The sequence below is a fragment of the Budorcas taxicolor genome, chromosome 21, assembly GCF_023091745.1.
Source record: "Budorcas taxicolor isolate Tak-1 chromosome 21, Takin1.1, whole genome shotgun sequence".
Classification (NCBI taxonomy): Eukaryota; Metazoa; Chordata; class Mammalia; order Artiodactyla; family Bovidae; genus Budorcas; species Budorcas taxicolor.
Window position 1 is genome coordinate 30,296,810 of NC_068930.1, and position 15,891 is coordinate 30,312,700.

The following is a 15,891-nucleotide window of genomic DNA, read 5'->3' on the forward strand; positions in this document are numbered from 1 at the left end:
CGGAGACACAGAATTCTCTACTTTCCCAGACAACCTGTTTTGTGTGTTACAGTCCTTCCTGTTGGGAAGACCATCTCAACACTGAAAATAAAACTGCTGACCCAGTCTTCTAAACTAAGTCATCATCAAGAGGGATGGCACAGCGGAAGTGCGAAGCAAGACAAAGGGGGAAAAGAAACGTTTCTTTAAAAAATGATTGTATAGACTGCTTCCGCACCCAATTCCCAGGCAAAGGATGTTAGAGTTCTGACTCAGCCGAGGGCTCGGAGACCTCCCTGGGTTCTGCTGACTCACGTTTCCTAGTCTTTGAGCTTTTGGGCGCCCTCAGGTCGGGCACTAAGGGTGGGGCCGGATGCTCCAGGCTCCACACAGGTGGCCCTTGCTCTGTTACAGCAGGGCTCCCGCCTACAATTTTTGTTGTTGTTTAGTCGCCCAGTCGTTTCCAACTCTTTGTGACCCTATGGGCTCCTCTGTGTCTGCCAGGCTCCTCTGTCCTTGGGGATTCTCCAGGCAAGAATACTAGAGCGGGTTGCCACTTCCTACTCCAGGGGATCTTCCCAAGTCAGGGATCGAACCTGAGTCTCCTGCTTTGGCAGATGGATTCTTTACCACTGGAGCCACCAGGGAAGCCCAACTGCAGTTACACAGAAGCAAGGAATTTGGGGCTTCCCAGGTGGCTCAGTGGCAAAGAATCCGCCTGCCAGTGCAGGAGGTGCAAGAGCTGTGGGTTCAGTCTGTGGACAGTCCATGGACAGAGGAGGCTGGCGGGCTACAATCCGTGGGGTCACAAGAGTCGGACACAGTTTAACAACTAAACAACCAAACAGCAAAGAATTCCCAGCAAGAATTGTTTGCCAACCGCTGACCGGAAGAATCCCATTTTCCTTTGGGGCCTGAGCAGTGTGTGAGGTGGATGAGAGCTGGCTGTGGACTCCGGCACACGTGGAAGAGTCGGTCCCCAAGTCCTGCAAGGACGGAGCCCCTTGCGTTCAGCAGGAAAGGGGCCCTGAGCCTGACGGGGGAGACAGCTGCGCCTGGGCTGCCTGAAGGCACTGCAAAGAAAAGGCATCTCATTTGGACAGAGTTGATCCTGCCCACTCTGCATCCCTCTCGGGACGTTGAGGGCTTCCTGCAGCCCATTCATCCTTCCTGCCGGCACCAGCAGTCATGAGCTCTGTGAGTCAGCGTGACCCCAGGGCTGGCACAGCTAAACACTCTTCTCACCGCCAAGGGACACGGACAATGTTGGTATCCCTGCCACCTCCTGGGATTACCCTGGGACTCTCTTGAGATGCCGGCTGTCACAGAGTTCTGGGAGTTTGGCAGACAGTGTAAAGTGGTGCCCTGATATCCACTGCCAGCACTCAGCTCAGACAGGAAGAGAAGAGGAGTGAGAGCGCTGGCAGCATGGCAGGCGGTGGCTGGGGAGACGCCTGGAGCCTTTCCTTCTCGCTCCCCACGTTCCCGTGGGCCTCCCCTCCCTTCCTGGACCATCTTGTGCTCCAGTGACATGACTGCAGTTTGAAAATGTAGGAGAGGCCATTCGCACCTCTGGGACCCAATACCTTCTGATTCCACTGGGCTGGGAATTTCCTGTTTCCTTAAGAGAGAGCAAGTTAAGGGACTTCCTTGGTGGTCCAGTGATAGAGACTTCGCCTTCTAATGCAGGGGCTGCGAGTTTGATCCCTGGGCAGGGAGCTAAGATGCCACATGCCTCATGGCCAAATAAAAGCATATTTTAAGAAATTCAGTGAAGACTTTTAAAAATGATCCACATTTTTTAAAAGATCATAAAAAAGAGGACTAGTTAAAGACAGTTAACTGTGTCTGGAGCAGCTGTACCTTAGAGCTTAGTATAAGCTTTCTGAACTTCTTTTAAAAAAATAACCTGCTCATTTATTTTTGGCTACACTGGGTCTTCGTTGCTGAGTGGACTTTCTCTCGTTGTGAACAGCAGGGAGTACTCTTCTTGTGGTGTGGGGGCTTCTCACTGCAGTGGCTTCTGTTGTTAACGGAGCATGGGCGCTAGGCGCATGGGCTTCAGAGTTATGGCGCACAAGCTTAGTTGCTCCTTGGCATGTGAAACCTTCCTGGGCCAGGGATTGAACCCGTGTCCCCTGCATTGGGAGGCAGATTCTTATCCTCTGTACCTCCAGGGAAGTCTGCTTTGTGCACTTTTAAAGCTCATTTTCCGGAAAAAAAAGAGTTCCCCAAAGCCTTTGTGTATCAGAATGAGCTTCTGAATGAAAGTTGAAGGTTGCTAATAAGACTGTTTACCTGGTTTGTCCATGTCGGGTCCTCATCGTGATCTTCTCTTCCCAGGAACTGAAGCATCTCATCCTTGAAGCGGCTGATGGGTTTCTGTTTGTAGTGGCAGCAGAGACGGGCAGAGTGATCTACGTGTCCGACTCTGTCACCCCTGTGCTGAATCAACCCCAGTCAGAGTGGTTCGGGAGCACCCTCTATGAGCAGGTGCATCCTGACGACGTGGAGAAGCTGAGAGAGCAGCTGTGCACCTCAGAAAACTCAATGACAGGTCAGTGTTGCTCTCTCCATGGAGCTTTCTCCCTAGAGAAAATCTTCCTTCCTTCAACATACCAAGGAATAACACTGGAACAAATATATTACCATATGTAAAATAGATAGCCTGTGGGAGTTTGATGATGATGAAGGGCACCCAAAGCTGGTGCTCTGTGACAGCCTGGAGGAATGGGGTGGGGAGGGAGGTTGGGGGGGGGGTGTACAGAATAGAGGGGATGCAGGTATGCCTACGGCAGATTCACCCTGATGTATGGCAGAAACTATCACAATATTGTAAAGTAATTATCCTCCAGTTAAAATAAGTAAATTTTAAAAGTAGTGGGAAGTTTGAGGTCAGAAAATGTTGCCTACAGGTGAAGGATATATTTGACTTAGCTTGTTTAATAGCTTCATTTATCCTGTAACATGTTAAAATTTAATTTTTAATGCATGATTTTTTTCCTATATTTTACCTCCAATTATGGGATGTTGCCACTAGGAGGCATTGTTGACACGTTAGCCACAACCCACTCAAGTGTGTGATTATTTGTGAACCTAATCATAGGTGTTGATTTTCCAGGCCTTACTTATGGGAAGTGAAATTTCTTATTGAGACATTTAAATACAGTTAGCTCTGCTATACCACAAAATAATGTGTTATAAAAATCACTGCAAGAAACAAAATCATGAAATAAAAACCACAGGGCTTGGGAGGGGAAAGTGGGCTAACCATGACACTAAAAATTTGTCAGGGACAAAATGTTTAGATAAGAACAAAACTAGGAACCTAATAAAAATGAGAGCATTGCTTGACACATTAAGTGGTTAAGAAATTTATGGCACTTGACCTTGAAACCCAACTTGAAGTTGACTTGTGTAGTAAGAGAGCATCAGAACTTGGGTGTTGGTGTGAAAATGGTCCAAGGACCATCGTATGAAATCAGGCAGAAATCAAGAACTGTAACATAATACGTGGATAGTGGTGGCTCATAACACACGTGGTAAATCAAGGCAGCCTCTGTGTGCCACAGTGTGTACATTTTGTGAATTCCTGTGTGGCTCTCTTCAGCTGGGTGCAGTTTCTGTGTTCATGTAGTACTTCTTACAGATAAAATCAAGCGTAAGCAAACACAAAATTCGCATTCTGATCAAACTGTCACCCAATGTATCTGTGGCACTGGAGCAGAATTGCATTTTTAAGTATTTTGTTTATTTATTGGGCTGTGCTGTGTCTTAGTTGCAGCGTGTAGATTCTTCGTTGTGTCATGCGGAATCTTCTGTTGCAGTGCACAGACTCTCTAGTTGTGGCTTGAAGGCTCAATAGTTGCAGCCCGTGGGCTTAGTTGCTCTTTGGCCTGTGGGGTTTCAATTCCCCAACTAGGGAATGAACTGCCTGTGGGGTTTCAATTCCCCGACTAGGGAATGAACTCGTGTCCCCCTGCATTGCAAGGTGGACTCTTCACTGCCGGACCACCTGGGAAGTCCCAAGATTTGCTTTTTCAAAAAAGCATTATAGTAGAGCCGAGTATACCATGATAGGGCTTCCCTGGTGGCTCAGACAGTAAAGAATCTGCCTGCAATGCAGAAGACCCAGGTTTGATCCCTGGGTCTGGAAGATACTCTGGAGAAGAGAATGGCTACCCACTCCAGTATTCTTGCCTGGAGAATTCCATGGACAGCGGAGCCTGGGGGGCTCTAGTCCATGAGGTTGCAAAGAGTTGGACGTGATTGAGCAACTAACACTTCATACCATGAGCCCTCCATTCCACTTTATGACAGATCTGTTTGTGCAGCGTGTTCTTCCTGCCACACTGAGAGCCACTGGAGTCTCATTTTCTTCTGTGTCTGCCTAAAGTACCTCCTTCAATGCTCGGCACACAGTAGGTGTTCAGCAGAAGCCTGGTGAACAGTGAGGCAGTGCTTTTGTACTGTAGTAATCTGCTAGGGTTGACATAACGAAACACCACAGACTGGGTGGCTTAAACCCCTGTCATTTATTTTCTCACAGTTTTGGAGGCTGGAAGTCCAAGATCAAGGTGTTGACAGGTTTGGTTTCTGGTAAGAGCTCTCTCCTGGGCTGCAGACAGCCACCTTCTCACTCTGTGTTAGGGTTAGTTTCTCAGTTGCGTCTGACTCTCTGCAGCCCCATGGCCTAGAGCCCACCAGGCTCCTCTGTCTATGAGATTCTCCAGTGAGAATACTGGAGTGGGTTGCCATTCCCTTCTCCAAGGGATCTTCCCGACCCAAGGATCAAACCTGGGTCTCCTACGTTGCAGGTGGGTTTTTTACCGTTAGAGCCACCGGAGAAGCCCCTCCCTCCAAAGGGCCCAAATCTCTGGATAAGAGTCCCATGTCCAATCTTCTCACCACTCAGGATGATCTGGGTCTATACTATACTCCAATAAACCAAACTATACCCCAATAAAATTAATTTTTAAAATGTTTTTAAAAAGTGACAGGAGTACCGCTATTTCTGAACAATAATAGTAATTTTCTCAGTGTTGGTTATCAGTGACACACACAAAGGAGGAAGATAATGAAGGATTAAGGTATGTGGACAGTCTACGATGTACGGGGATGAGCTCTCCGTATGCGTAAAACAACGGTGCTGAAACAGACTCAGAGAAAGACATGGTCTGCCATCGCACAGCTGGGACTGAATGAGAGAACTCCCTACAGACATCGTAGGGGACACGCCTTGGGAAGTTAACGATCTTGGAAGGGATGTGAAAGGGGGAATACATCAGCCAGGAAGTGTTGGTTTGACAGCTGAAATCACCTTCCCTGAAAAGAGCTGTCTTTTTTTTCCCCGACTCCAGTATGTGAACACAGGATGTGGCTTTATGAAAGCAGTCAGGAGACCCAGCTGGGGCAGTCAGTGGGTGGGGGAAGTGATGGTCAAAGGCAGGTCAGTTTCCGGATCAAGGGTTTAACAAACCAGCTCGCCAGAGTTGGGTGGACACGTCTGTCTGTGGGAAGTCTTAATGTGTGTGGCAGTGTTGAAAGGGGCAGCGTGAACACATTTGGAAAGAAAGGTCCCTGGAGTGGACGCTGGATGGTGGCCTTGGCAGCAAGAGCTGGTATAGTGGAGTGAGTCCTCCAAGACGCCAGAGAAGAGCCAGTGAACCCCGAGTGGCTGGGCTCCATGAGGTCGGGTGGAGAAGGGTGGTGAAGGGGACTGGGTCTCTCCTGGATCCAGAGAGCATGCAATGCGAATCTCCCAGGACACACAATGTAAAAGCGTATTGATCCAGTGCCGGAAGCTTGGGATAGCTCACTGCAGCCAGGCTGCCGCTGGCCTCAGGGTTTTGCTGGACCAAGGACTGGAAGGGAGCTGGGCTTCGTAGCCAACCAAAGTGCAGATGTAATGAAAACTAGTAATAAAAAGCCACAGGGATGATATGATGCCTTCAGTGATTGGACTAGGGTTTCTCAACCCTCCTGTCTTTAGGCATGGTGGGTTTCAGGCCCGGAGAGAGATGACATGGCCCATTGGATGGGGCATCAGAGTGGGAGGCAGAGTGTGGGGGCAAGGAGCCAGGCAAGGACTGCTGGGGGGGGAGCTGGTTTAATCAGGGCAGCCTGGAACACTTGACCCAATGAAGTTCCCCTTCTCTGAGCCTCCCAGTCAGTAAAGAGTCCCTGTTCCATGCATAGGTTTTGCAGGGCGGCCTGGACTGAGCATGTGGGGCCTTGCATGTGCGTGGTGACCGGGGGACAAGACACCGAATGACAGTGGGGCCCGCAGACGCCCATGCTGATTTGAGGATCCCAGAAAAACAATGCTTGCACAGAATTGCAGTCCTGAGGGTGGTGGAGATGAGGGAGTTCTTCTTTGTGGAATTAAAATTTTCCCCCTGGCTGGAGGAGTGGTGACAAAGAGTGGGAGGAAGATTCACAGAGTCTCCTTAGAATGGAAACCAGGCGTCATGGAATTGTTCAGTTGCTAAGTGGTGTCGGACTCTTTCTGACCCCATGGACTGCAGCACGCCAGCCTTCCCTGTCCTCCAGTATCTTGGAGTTTGCTCAGATTCATGTCCATTGAATTGGTGATGCCACCCAACCATCTCATGGAGTGGTATGGACCAATGCAATGATGTGACTTGTCTGTGAATAAAAGCTGGGGTTTATCCATGTGAGGCGGGGCTAGGGGAACCCTCACCTAGCAGCAGCAACGCTGCTCATAAAGTGCTGGGAGGGCCTTGGGAGCCCCTTGCTGGTTTGCACTCTGCGATCTTGGCTGGTTCCTTTCTTCTCTGCCTCTTGTTCTCCTTATCTCAGCCTAGGACACTGCTAGGCCCCTTCTAGCTCTATTCTACGCTCTTGCCCAAGGCCCCGGTATAGAATCTAATCCACCGATTGGAGAAATGGTAGGAGGTTGGAGAAGAGGAACTAAAAGCTGCCACCAGGTTCCTGGCTCAGGGCCACACCCACAGGCCCCTCTGGGCCCCATTCCCATGAATGCTTCCTTGTAGGCTGTCACAGCCTGGTGGGCAGGATGGCAACATTGGCCCTGGAAACCCAAGAGCTATGCAGAACACAGGACATCAAAAGTAAGTGGGGAAATGTTTTCAGATATCTAAGAAAAAGTTAATTGAATCTTAGCTTTCCATGAAAATTAAAATTATACTTTAAGTATTATTTTTAAATATTGTTTTAAAAATGCTACACAGAGACATGCATCATGTAATAAGGGTGGAGTTTTCTGTCTCTGAACAGTTATATAAGTGGATTTTGAGTAGAAGGAAAAGAGGTCGAGAAATGACTGAAACTGTGTGCATGCCGAGTCTCTCAGTCGTGTCTGACTCTTTCTGACCATATGGACTGCAGCCTGCCAGGTTCCTCTTTCCATGGGATGCTCCAGGAGAGGGTTGCCATGACTTCCTCCAAGGTATCTTCCCGAGTCAGGGATTGAACCCACGTCTGTTATGTCTCCTGCATTGGAGGGTGGGTTCTTTACCACTAGCGCCACCTGGGAAGCCTGGCTGAAACTATAAAGGAATTCTCAATGGCTAGTATCCAATCAGTTGAAATTGGATAGCCAGTAACCAGGAGATTTTGCACATCCAGCTTCTTAGGTTCGAATCAATAAAGTTCCCAAAGGGAAAAAGAAGAGCCATAGAGAAAGCATATTCATTCTCCAGGACTCGGATTGGCTGTAGCTTGAGGGGGATCCTGCTGAGGAGTGTTTACTCACAAGAAGAACCCAGCTCCTTGTGAGAGCTTGTCTTGGTAGGAGGGTCAAAGGGATCTGTCATCTCATGCTGAGTGACTCTGGATGTAAACCTGGAAAATCTCTTCGCAAACAATGCCTGGGGGCTGGGGGCAGGCGGTGCTGAACTTTCCCTTTGCAGGGGTCATGGGGATGTTGAGGGTTCTAAGGCTAATGAGAGGGAACCAGTGCCTTTCTCTCAGAGACCTGAGTGTCAATAGCAAAGAGCAGCCATGGAACCGGCCTGGTCCAAGTGACAGAAGATCAGCTCCAGGGAATTGAGTGAAAAAGGAAATTCAGTGGCTCGTGGAACTGAAAGGGATGTGTTGGCTTCAGGCTCAGAAGGATCCAGGTGATTTGAACCCTGCTAGCGAAAGCACAGTCAGTCTCTGTTATTCGCACATTCAGTGTGGATGAATTTGAGAGTAGCAAAATTTACTTGTAACCCCAACATCAATACCCACGAAGTGTTAGAGATCATTGGAGGACTGGCACAGAGGCCAGGGTCACACGGGATGACACCTTGCCTTCTGGTCTTAGCCCTCATAACTAGAAACACGTGCTCTTATGTTTTGTGCTGTGATGTTTGGTCTCTTCGTGCTTTCTGTCGGTAATTTTGCTGTTTAACGTGACCCTCTAGAGCAGTGCTGAAGTCTCTCTAGTATCCTTAAGCACAGGGCTGTAATGTGCCCTCCGGAGAGAAGACATGTGTTGGATAAACCTCGTTCAGGCATGAGTCATAAGTGCTGTTGACTGTGAGTTCAGTGTTATGAATCAAAATATGTTAAAGAAAGTGTCTTTAAATAGCAACACAGAAAATAAGACTCTGTGTCCATTGATTAATAAGAGTGTTGTGACCAGAGGCTGGCGGGAACATAACCCTCAATCTCCCTTAGGAGCAATGGTTCAGTGTTTGCTCATTCACTATTTGCAGTGACTTCACAGAACAGAACTACTGCGAATGGTGAGAATCAGCTGTGTGTCTTTTCTCCTAGCTTTTATTGTTTTTAAAGCTTTATTGAGGTGCAATTGATATACCGAAGATTGCACATATTAAATGTATACAATTTGATGAGTTTGGACTTAGGCCCACACCCATGATACCATTACTAGCTTCAAGGTATTAAACATAACCTTCACCTCCAAAACTGGAGAAGAGAATGGCTACCCACTCCAGTATTGTTGCCTGAAAAATCCCATGGACAGAGTAGCCTAAAAGGCTACAGTCCACAGGGTTGCAAAGTCAGTCAGACACGACTTAGTAACTGAACAACAAAGCTTTATAACACCAGCAGAAATAGGTTGCCTCTTCAATACTTCCAGCAGAAATCCTAGGACTGGCTCTCCTGGATCAGCTTGGGCCACCTGCCTTGCCCAATTTCAGTGGCCAGGGAGGCTGAGCTGGCCTATGAGGCCAGCATCTCCACCCAAGAGTAGGGGACCCAAGAGTAGGGGAGATGTGATTTCCTGGAGGAAGTTAGTGCAGTCACTCAAAGGAAGAGGGGAATGCCGAGCAGGCAGACCACAAGTTGGCGCTGGCTGGGAGAGCCAGGCTCACGGTGATGCTCCTGGGGAGGGGTGGGTGTTCTCCCAGAGAATGGGGAGCACCTCCTCTTACTGGGAATGCTGGGGACACTGGGGTGACAGGATTCTGAGCTGAAGATGGAGCGAGTGTCAGGTATGAAGGAGGGCATACTTGGTCAGGTAGAAGTCTGATGGAGGGAGGGGCCCTCCATCAGAAATAATTATTATGGATCTCAGAGTGACCTGAGCCCCAGCTCACTGTGTGGAGGGAGAGCAACCAAGGAGAGGTCCAGTGGTACCAGAGTCTGTGACTAACAGGATGCGCCCGAGGGGTGGGGCTCAGAGGGCCAGCAGTGCAGCCAGCTGCCCAGGAGAGCACAGAGCGGGCAAGCCCTTCTCTGTGTCTTACACCATGTAGCCCAAGACCCCTCCCATCCCCCAACCCTATCCCCCGACCCTGTCCCTGTGGGTACTGAAATCTGGACAGCCCTGGTCCTGGCTAGCAGACACTGGAGACTCCTGCTCAGTGACCTCGAGCACTGCGCTGTGAAGGAAGTGCCTGGATCCATGGACTTGTCAGACTAGGTTTATCGGTCCCTTTCCCCACTTTGATTTTCTGTGGCTCTGTTTCTGCTTGGCTCTTCCTTCATTCAGAGAATTGGGTCAGCCTTTTGGTTCAATATAAGAAAAACTTTGCAGTTGTTAAAAGTGTCCAAAGGCAGAGAGTATAAGCAAGGCTGGATTATCTTTCTTCTTCCCTCCTTCGTTCTTTCTTTTCCTGTCTTCCCTTCTTTCCTTCCTCCTCTCCCTCCCTTCTTCCCTTTCTCTCTCTCTTCCTCCTCCTTCCCTTCCTTTCCTTCCCTTGTCTTCCTTCCTTCTTTCCTCTCTCCCTCTCTTTCTTTATCTAGTCATTACTTTTTAAAAGTCATGTATGTGGGACTTCCCTGGTGGTCCAGTGGTTAAGACTTGGTCTTCCAATACAGGGAGTGCAGGTTCGATCCCTTGTCAGGGAGCCAAGATCCCACATGCCTTGTGGTCAAAAAATCAAAACAGAACAGAAACAGTATTGTAACAAATTCAGTAAAAGCTTTAAAATTTAAACCATGTATTCATTCATTCATTCATTCAACAAATACTTGTTCTGCACGGTTGTAGAAAGCTCATCTTGGACACAGCCTCTCCTCTCATCACCGACAGGTGTTTCCAGCTGTTGTTGGATGAATGGACCCCCATTTCCTAACTGTTCCGAATGATTTGTGATAATCTGGGGCGAGCCCCAGCAGGGTTGCTCCCCAAAGGCGTTAGCCGGAAAGCTCCCGTGCGTGATTCACATGTCCCAGTCAGCTGTGGTTAAGCTTCCCTATCCTCCCGAGAGCTTTGCCGAAGTCCAGAGATGCTTTCAGTCTTGGATCACCGGGTTTGGCCGGGCCGCGGTCGGGCCACAGGGAGCAGCTCCCCGGGAAGCCTACTCAGCCAGCTCGGCTTGAGGACCTGTCATCACACCGCTCCTGGGAGGGGTTAGGATGCTACGTAGGCTCTGCAGTCTCCCTGCTCGTCTGCGGGAGGGGATGACGCCTGCGGGACTCGGTGCTCGTTTCACTTTTCTTTTCTCACCCAACCCCAACAGTGAACTATTCATGCTGCTGCTGCTGCTAAGTCGCTTTAGTCGTGGCCGACTCTGTGCGACTCCATAGACGGCAGCCCACCAGGCTCCCCCGTCCCTGGGATTCTCCAGGCAAGAACACTGGAGTGGGTTGCCATTTCCTTCTCCAATGCATGAAAGTGAAAGTGAAGTTGCTATAGCAAACTCTTTTACCTTTTTAAATTAATTAATTAGCTAATTGATGTATTGTTTTTGGTCATGCTGGGTCTTACTTTCTGAGCACGGGGTTTTCTCTAGTTGAGACGACTGGGGGATACTTCCTAGTTGTGGTGGCTTCTCTTTGTGGAGCACGGGCTCTAGAGCATGCAATCTCTAGAATGTTGTGGCACACAGGCTTAGTTGCTTCGGGGTGTGCGGAATCTTCCCGGACCAGAAGTCAAATGTGTCCCTGCATTGGCAGGCGGATTCTTAACCACTGGACCACCGGGAAAGCCCCTGTCTTACATTCGTATAGCACGTTTCTACCCTATGTTAGTAGAAACGTGCTGCAGATTAGACCCAATCATGTGAGGAGAGGTGACCAATACACCTGCCCAGGACTGGGGGAAGGTGTTGGCACTGGTACTTTATAAAAGCTTTCTGGTGACTCTGATGCACAGGTGGGCTTCAGAACCCTCACTCCTCTGGGCCTGAGTGCAGTTCTGTTCAAGGAGCGAGGGCAGGGGGTGGTGGTGTGGAACTTATTTCGCAGGTGAGGAGCATGGTGCTTGATGTCAGTGGGAGCTTCCCAGGACCACACAGCTGAGGCCCAGCAGCTCCTACAGACGGAGCTCGTCCTCAGTGCAGACAAAGCGTCTGTTTCTTCGGAGGCGTTGAGATACAAAGAAGCCTGGAAAGCCTTGGCCTGGCCTGATGCAGCACACGCAGAGCAGTCCAAGCCTGGACTCTGGGCCCTGCTCAGAGGGAAGACAGGGCAGCAGTCCAGTTCAGGGCCGCATGAGTTGAAGATGGTGTCAGAGCTTTGCGACCACACTCAGATTCCCCAGGGGTCTCCAGGGTCCCCTGGTCTAGCACGGTGGTTCTCAAAGTGTGGTCCCTGGTCCAACTGTGTGAGCATCACTTGTGAACTTGTTAGAGATGTCAATTGTGGGCTGAACCCCAGACCTACTGAATCAGAGGGTCCGGGGGCCCAATTATCTGTATTTTTTCCCACCCTCCACATCATTCTGATGCATGCTGAAATCTGAGAATCACTGGTTTCCAGAAACCATCCTGGAACTTGAGTTCAAGTCACCCGGATTGAGTCCACCTCTATTTTGACCTTGTCAAGCTCTTTGATGTCTTGAGTTTAGCATTCCTCCTCAGAAAGATGGGGATACATGGTTTTATAAAGTGTCTTATGAACAATGAACCTGAAGGCACATGCGTATTTGACCTTGGAAGGTAGACTCTAGTAAGATGTAGTAAGTGTGCTCTGTGAACCAGCAGCACCTTTGTCTCCTGGGAGCTTCTTAGAAATGCAGTCCTAGGCCCTATCCTGAGCCTGCCAACTCAGAGTCTATTGGGTTGGTCAAAAAGTTCATCTGGGTTTTTCTGTATGATGTTATGGAAAAACACGAACAAACCTTTTGGCCATCCTAATACATTTTAGTGAAATGTCCAGGGGATTTATGTGCATAGTCTAGACTGAGAAGCCCAGAACTAAAGAATTCAGCAAGTTGTGGTTGGGGGCTTGCAGCAGCTGGGCTCAGGGGCATCCTCTGACTGCTAGCATGGCTGGGTGCTGGCAGGAAGTGGTGGAATTGGCCCCAGCAACTGTTTTTTTTTTAAGGCTTTTTTGATGTGGACCATTTTTAAAGTCTTTATTGAATTTGTTACAGCATTGTTTCTGTTTTATGTTCTGGCTTTTTGGTCCTGAGACATGTGGGATCTTAGCTCCCTGAGCAGGTATTGAACTCACACCCCCTGCATTGGAATGCAGAGTCTTAACCATTGAACCACCAGGGAAGTCCTGGCCCCAGCAATTTCTGCTGACCAGCTTGGATTTGCCCAGCTCTGGGATCCAAGGCCAGGCCTTCAGGGAGAGCAGTTGGAGGAGCAGCCTTTGGAGGTTTGCAGCCCTGGGGCCTCACTCAGTAATCCACACATGGCAGACTCTCCATCAGTGTGAGGAGGTTCGCAGGGTCGGTGGTTAGCGTCCTCCACCGGGGAAGAGGAGGGGAGCAAGGAGATGAGGATGGCCTGTGAGGACCCGGGCTAGAGCAGAAGCAAACCCAGTTATGAATGACGCCACAGATGACAGCAGGCACACCTGGGAAAACAGCCAATGGTTGTCAGCATTGAGCCTCACCCACCGAGCCAGCTGGGCCTCCTTCATGACACTTTGCATGGGAGGGCGAGGACAAAATTGTGTCAGACTCAGCTACACAGTTGGGTCCTTCAGGGAAGAATGTCAGGCTGATAATTGGTCCCACAGGGGTCCCTGAACTAGGAAGTCCACCCTGGTGGTATCAGTTCTGGAGAAAGATGGTCTGTTTCCAAATGCCAATCATAAAGGTAACTTCATGAAAACCAGACTTGAAAATCTATAGCTTATTTTCCTTGGAATACCCAAACTTCATCTTTGGACTGATGCCAGACCCTGAAATCCTAAACATCTTCAGCAGTCTATCTGTTTGTTGCCATATTAGGTAATGTCAATACATGTGCCCCCTGCCAAGAAAAAAAAATCCCCACTTTATCCAAGTCAACTATGAGCACTGTTATAGCATTCTGTTGTTTGAAATCAAAATAAAGTGTGTTAGTGGCAAGGAAACCATGTTTATTTGATTCCAGCTCCTTAGAAATTGCCCACTTGTGTAATAAACACTTAGGCCACTGGAAAAAGCGTTTAGAGTTGGGTCGCCAGAGGTGCTTGGTGCATGTACGTGAGAGTGAAATCTGAACCTCGCGGGCTGGCTGTTTTCAGGGCTTCCTAGTGCCTTTCCCACTGGAAACCACAGCCTGCTTAGATGTGTTACCCCAGATGTCTCTCTGGCGCCTGTTCAGTTCTTTCTAATTGTTAATATTTATACAACCTGCCTTGTTTTGCTTTCCTGTGTCCGTAGCTTGCTGATGCTCCTCAAACATTGGTGTGTTTCTCTCCTGTTTATGGTGAAAGTTATTTCATGAATCTGGACAGGTTTCCAACTGGGGCTGCTGGGTTCATTATCACTGTGGTGTCACAGCAGATAAAGGGCTCGGGCAGTGTTTGCACATACATCCACATATTGTGGCTGGAGAGTCAACTTCTCCGCCAGCAGGGAGAGCAGAGAGAGCTCCCCCAGCCCGCGTGTGTGCTCAGCAGGGTGGCTGGAGGATGACGGGGGTGGGCATGGGGGTGAGGCGAGGCCCCTGGGGCTCATGGAAGGCTCCCTGCATGTGGAGTCGGATGCACCTGGCGACAGTCATGGTTCATGAGCCTTTATTTTGGTGAGTGACTTAACCCTCCTGGGCTGAGTTCCTCACCTGTACATACAGACCTACAGGACTGTGGTGAGGTTTGCATGACATGACACACGCATGCGTGCTAAGTCACTTCAGTCATGTCTGACTGTGACGCTATGGACTGTAGCCCGCCAGGCTCCTCTGTCTGTGGGATTCTCCAGGCAAGAATATTGGAGTGGGCTGTCATTCTCTTCTCCAGGGGATCTTCCTGACCCAGGGACCGAACCCGCATCTCTTATATTGCCTGCATGAGCAGGTCGGTTCTTGACTACTGGAGCCACCTGGGAAGCCTGACATGACACGTGGGATAGCATTAGTGATTGCATTTGAGAACTGGGGAGATTTCGCTCACTTTAAAAAAATCACTTATTTACTCATTTTTGGCTGTGCTGGGTCTTTGCTGCTGCACGTGGGCTTTTTCTGGTTGTGGCATGCAGGGGCTACTTTCTAGTTGCGGTGCTCGGGCTTCTCATTACAGTGGCTCCTCTTGCTGCAGAGCAGCAACTCCAGAGCACAGGCTCAGTAGTCGTGGCACAGGGATTTAATTGCCCTGAGCCATGTGGAATCTTCCCGGACCAGGGATTGAACCCACGTCCCCTGCATTGGCAGGTGGGTTCTTAACCGTTGGACCACCGTGGAAGTCCTCATTCACTTTTAAATAATTGAAAATTAGATTCAAACATCTATCTGAATCAGTGGTTTTCCAGAGTGCCTTGCTTGCTTTATTCCTCTTCTTGCCCCAGGAAAGGGTCACTTAGGATTTTGGCACTGTTGACAAGGGAAGGCAGGTAGACTGTGATCTTCCTGAGTTTTGTCCAGCTCTGAAAGGATGGCTTCCTCCTCCCACCCTGTGCGCGAGATCATCTATTGGGCATTCAGGAGGAGGGGGTGTGAAGATGTGCATGCTCTCTTTCTCTCTTTGTTCTGCTGATTAATTCGTTCATCCAGCACGTATTTATTGAGTACCTGCTCACTTTGTGCAAGATGCTGTGCTGAGTGTTGGGGATACACGTGTGATCTGTTGCTTCAGTCGTGTCCCACTCTTTGCGACCCCAAGGTCTGTAGCCCACGAGGCTCCTCTGTCCATGGGATTCTCTGGGCAAGAATACTGGAATGGGTTGCCATGCCTTCCTCCAGGGGATCTTCCCAACCCAGGGATCGAGCTTGTGTCTCTTACATCTCCTTCAGTGGCAGGCGGGTTCTTTACCAGTAGCACCACCTGGGAAGCCCCACGAAACTGATGCAGTCTGTAGCAGACTGACGCTCTCATGGGGGTTACAGTTCAGTGGGGAAGAGAAACAGCAAAGAAATGATCACTCGCAACACACTATGACAAGTGTTAAGAAGGCAGAGGCCGGGGGTCAGGGAGAATGAATAATAAAGGATCTGGATCATCGGGGCAGGCTGGAGTGGGCTCCTGTGAGTGTGTGAGGCTTTGGGAGACCTGGCAAGGAAGCTGAAGGCTACCCATGGAGAGGGTGGTGGAGGGTGAGGAGCGTGGATACTTATTCCCAGAGCAGTACATACCCAGGTCACTGTAGGTCTT

The 15,891-nt window shown here is 49.4% G+C and overlaps 1 protein-coding gene across 1 annotated transcript in view; it reads left to right on the forward strand.

Moving 5' to 3' along the window:
- The window catches only part of ARNT2 (aryl hydrocarbon receptor nuclear translocator 2), a 148,120-nt gene that overhangs the window by 21,167 nt on the left and 111,062 nt on the right, over positions 1-15,891 (forward strand). Inside the window, exon 4 of the mRNA XM_052659662.1 lies at positions 2,323-2,536. Coding sequence (XP_052515622.1) covers positions 2,323-2,536 — 214 coding nt within the window. The remainder of the gene's footprint in view (positions 1-2,322; positions 2,537-15,891) is intronic.